This window comes from Hippocampus comes, unplaced genomic scaffold (assembly GCF_001891065.2).
Source record: "Hippocampus comes isolate QL1 unplaced genomic scaffold, H_comes_QL1_v1.1 scaffold56, whole genome shotgun sequence".
Classification (NCBI taxonomy): Eukaryota; Metazoa; Chordata; class Actinopteri; order Syngnathiformes; family Syngnathidae; genus Hippocampus; species Hippocampus comes.
In genome coordinates this window covers 751,405-755,256 of record NW_017842056.1, presented here as the reverse complement: position 1 = coordinate 755,256, position 3,852 = coordinate 751,405, and the positions used below count along the sequence as shown (strand labels likewise).

General features: G+C 49.1%; 1 protein-coding gene across 1 annotated transcript in view; it reads left to right on the top strand.

The window, feature by feature from the left end:
• Positions 1-3,852, top strand: part of slc16a4 (solute carrier family 16 member 4) — a 33,438-nt gene that overhangs the window by 27,146 nt on the left and 2,440 nt on the right. Inside the window, exons 9-10 of the mRNA XM_019860823.1 lie at positions 2,671-2,882; positions 3,243-3,336. Of these exons, the coding sequence (XP_019716382.1) occupies positions 2,671-2,882; positions 3,243-3,336 (306 nt within the window). The remainder of the gene's footprint in view (positions 1-2,670; positions 2,883-3,242; positions 3,337-3,852) is intronic.

Here is a 3,852-nt window from a genome sequence, read left to right as displayed (position 1 = left end):
CCGGGGGGGCCGAGGCGCCGGCCAAGTTCTTCGGCCAAGCTGGGAAAAACCAACAGCGGCCGCTTATTCTCTCCGGCTTTCGTCTCGTGACTGCGCGTCCATCGGGGAGGGGAGCGGCAGGAAGGAAACCTTTTGATGCCTCGCACCCCGACGCTCGGCTTTTGATATCTCACCTTCATATCGTGCCCTCATCTTTTATGCTTGGCCTCGATACAACCCGAGACGGTTTGAAGCCTCGCACGCTCACTCTCATTTTTTTTTTTTTTTAAAAACACGCTGCGTGCCGAAGCTTTTTAGGCACGAGAATGACGATGCGAGCGCAGACTACTTTCCGTTACCAAACTGTCAGATGAGTCGCGGTTGAGACAGGCGCAACACGATCCCAAACACGGTAGACCAGACTTGCGCTGGCACGAAAATGGAGTGACGCCAATTTTGACGCCCGGCGCACAGGCATCATTTTACCAAGTGTTGACTAGCAGCAACCTTTATCGTCGAAAACAGTTACCTCGGCTTTTGTTTTGGTTTAGCTGACGGAAATGTTGGTTCCTGTCGTTGTTTTACTGTTGACACGACAGGTGAATTGAACTGTTGCCATTTGGAGACATTGGTAAATATCGCCCTGTGCGAATATACAGCCGACGTGCATTTCGAAACATTTGACTCAAGAGTAACAAAAGGGGTCCAAAGATTAACCCCTGAGGGACCCCATATTTCATGGTCATTCAGCCGGACAATAAACTGCCAATGGTCACAAAGTCACTCCTTTTCCTTCAAGTAAGACCTGAACTCTTTTCGGACTGTTCCCCTCAGTATATTATGATGGAGTGTCTCTAAATCTGCACTGCGATCCAATAAGCCGAGCGCAGACACCTTTTGCCTAATGTGGCTTGTTCAACAATTTGGGTTGCCGACCCCTTTGATGCCTCTCATCCCACCCAAACCTTTTAATGCCTCGATCATAACCACGTAATGCCTCCCTTTGTCCCTCGACCTGTCACAATGACGAGCAGTTTAAAGCGCCGCTCGAATATATTTCTTCGCAGTTGGAAGAGGAAGAGCCGCGGGCGTGCGCCAACCCGCCGCGGCCAAAACACACAAACAAACGTGCGAGTGCAAGCGGGAGACAGGCCGCGACACCATCTTGGGTCGGGACACGGCGACGCAGAAACACGTAAACACGACGCAGCTGCCTCGCCGATCCTCGCTGACCTCGCCGCAGACATTCGTTATGTCACGACGGCCTTTGATATTCCTGCTGATTTCTTCTGGCCGGCCCATCTGCCGTTCGCACAAATGCACCAAACTTTGTCCGGCTGCGGTCTCCGGTTTTGTTATTCCGTCTCTCCGATGCGGCTGCCGTGCGTGCGACGTGTCGCCTTCATCGATCTATTCAGCTCGGGCTGCAGCTTGTGCACTGCGGCCGCAGATGTGCCGAGTCATCAAATGCCGCTCGATCGCGACGGCAGCGCGTGGCCGGTGGCGTATGGGAATGGTCGGATGCAGAGCGCCCATGACGTCCCTGTTTATTTTCAATGCTTTGTTAGATGGACCCCCCCCCCCAAAAAAAAGAAAGACATTGACTGAGGAGGGGTCCATTAGGGCAGTCAAGTCACTTCCTGCGTTGTACATCAACTCCAATCACAGACATCCTGCCGTCATCTTAGTTCAGCGAGTCCGCTTTATCATATCTGCTGATTTGAATGATAACATCCTGCCGTCATCTTAGTTCAGCGAGTCCGCTTTCTCATATCTGCTGATTTGAAAGATAATACCGTATTTTCCGCACTAAAAGGCGCACCTAAAAGCTTTCCATTTTCTTAAAAGCTCACAGCGCGCCTTAAAATCCGACGCGCCTTGTGTATGGTCATTACGGTAACATTTCAACCCCCAAAATGGCTCCTTGCTCGAGACATGCTGACAACGCAGAGTTCAAACCTAACGCAGTTGAACACGGAAATAGAGCAGCGGCAAGAGGCTGCTTTATGAAATGCGTTTTACTGACGTCTGATCGTTCTGTTGGTGTTTCCTTGAGCATAGCTCCATCTAGTGGCTGCATTGTAGATTGCGTCTTTTAAAGCGGTGCGTCCAATATATGAAAAAAAAATGACAAAGTAGTAGGCTATTCATTGAAGGTGCGCCTCATAATCCGGTGCGCCTTTTTAGTGTGGAAAATCCGATACATCATATTTATACCGCACTTTTCTAGACACTCAGAGACACTTTACAATAAGCAGGTAGCGATCGAGGTCTCCGCCTTCCCGTGTTTTCTAAGGAGAACATTTAGCATTTGAAAAGCAGGAATCGGAATCTGTGTCAAACATGTCTTGGAACGATGACACAAAACGTTGCTTTCAATGTACCTGAATCCATTTACCCAGATGTGTTTGGGGGAGATTTTGCGATGGGATAATGAAACTATGCCAATGGCGAAGCACGCCGGTGACTTAGACGAGGTGGAGGGAAATTACGGTTTAACTTTGAAAGAGATCATTTTCGTTTTCAATTCATATCTAATTTTATTGTTCCACTCCCATCGGCATTCCGTGGGGACAGCAAAGTTGATAGCACAGGGGAAACCCGTTTCGTACAACCTGAAGCTTGAACATAGCGTGCGGACGGAGACGTGACACTTTTGCGGAGTCCGACTTTGCTTTCTGTCTCGCGCAGGCATCACAGAGACCATCGCCCAGCTGGCCTCGGGCTGGGTGACCGACCGCAACCTGTTCCACAAGTATCACTACCACAAGGCTTACTTGATCCTCTGCGGCCTGGTTAACCTGCTCTCCCCGCTGGCCACCTCCTACATCCTGCTCATGGTCTACGCCGTCTTCTTTGCCATCTTCTGCGGCGGCTACATGGCTCTACTGCTACCCGTTCTGGTCAGACGGCAACTTTTGTCAACACGCGTCGCCTTCTATTGTCCAAAAAAGTCCATCGAAAGGGAAATGTCGTTGTTCAAGCTAGGCTACAGCCGCACATTTGTGGAATTTATTCTCATGTCCTCTCCACCCACGTTGGGTGGCGCGAGCGAAACAATTTAGCGTGGCTAGCTGCTAACTGTGCTTATGGTTGGGGCTTGGTCATAGTTTGGCAAATGATCACTCCAATGGCTCTTTCAAGCTAAAAATAATGGCAAGTGAATTTGTGAACATTTGGCAACTGTGTGAATGGAACTTTTTTTTTTTTTAATGTTTAAAAAAAAAAAGTCACTTTTCTTTTCCGCTGTACCTTCCCGGCAGGTGGATCTGGTGGGGGCAGAGAAACTGAACAACTCCATGGGCTTCTCCATGTTCTTTGTGGGCCTGGGCTGCCTCACGGGTCCTCCTCTGGCAGGTAAGTCACCCACCGGACCTCCCCCACATTCCCACTGACAGTCGACCAATTTCTATACATGCCCCCCCCCAAAAAAAAAAAAAATCCCTGAGGGAAGATACACCAGTCCGTCAATGTTTCAGGCCGACCCACATGGGCTCAGATCATGCCGGCCAATCGGCATCGAGAATGTAATTTGCACGGCACACACAGTCACCAAATAAAAACCAAAATGGTACACGTATCATTGAGGTCTGTGGGACTGAAAGGGAGCAGTTTTGCTAATCAAAGACTTCATTTGATGAGCAAATTAGTCGGATTACACCCCCCCACCCCCAAGGTCATCCGAAAGTCCTGAAACAAGGTTTTTATGAAATGGAACTCAACTGGACTGTATTTCTCGAGCACGTTACTTATGGTTGGGGCTCGGACATAGTTTGGCAAATGACCAGCACTGGCATTCACTCCAATGGCTGTTTCAAGCTAAAAATTATGGCTAAAGAAATTGTGAAAAACAGTGTGAATAGGAATTTTTTT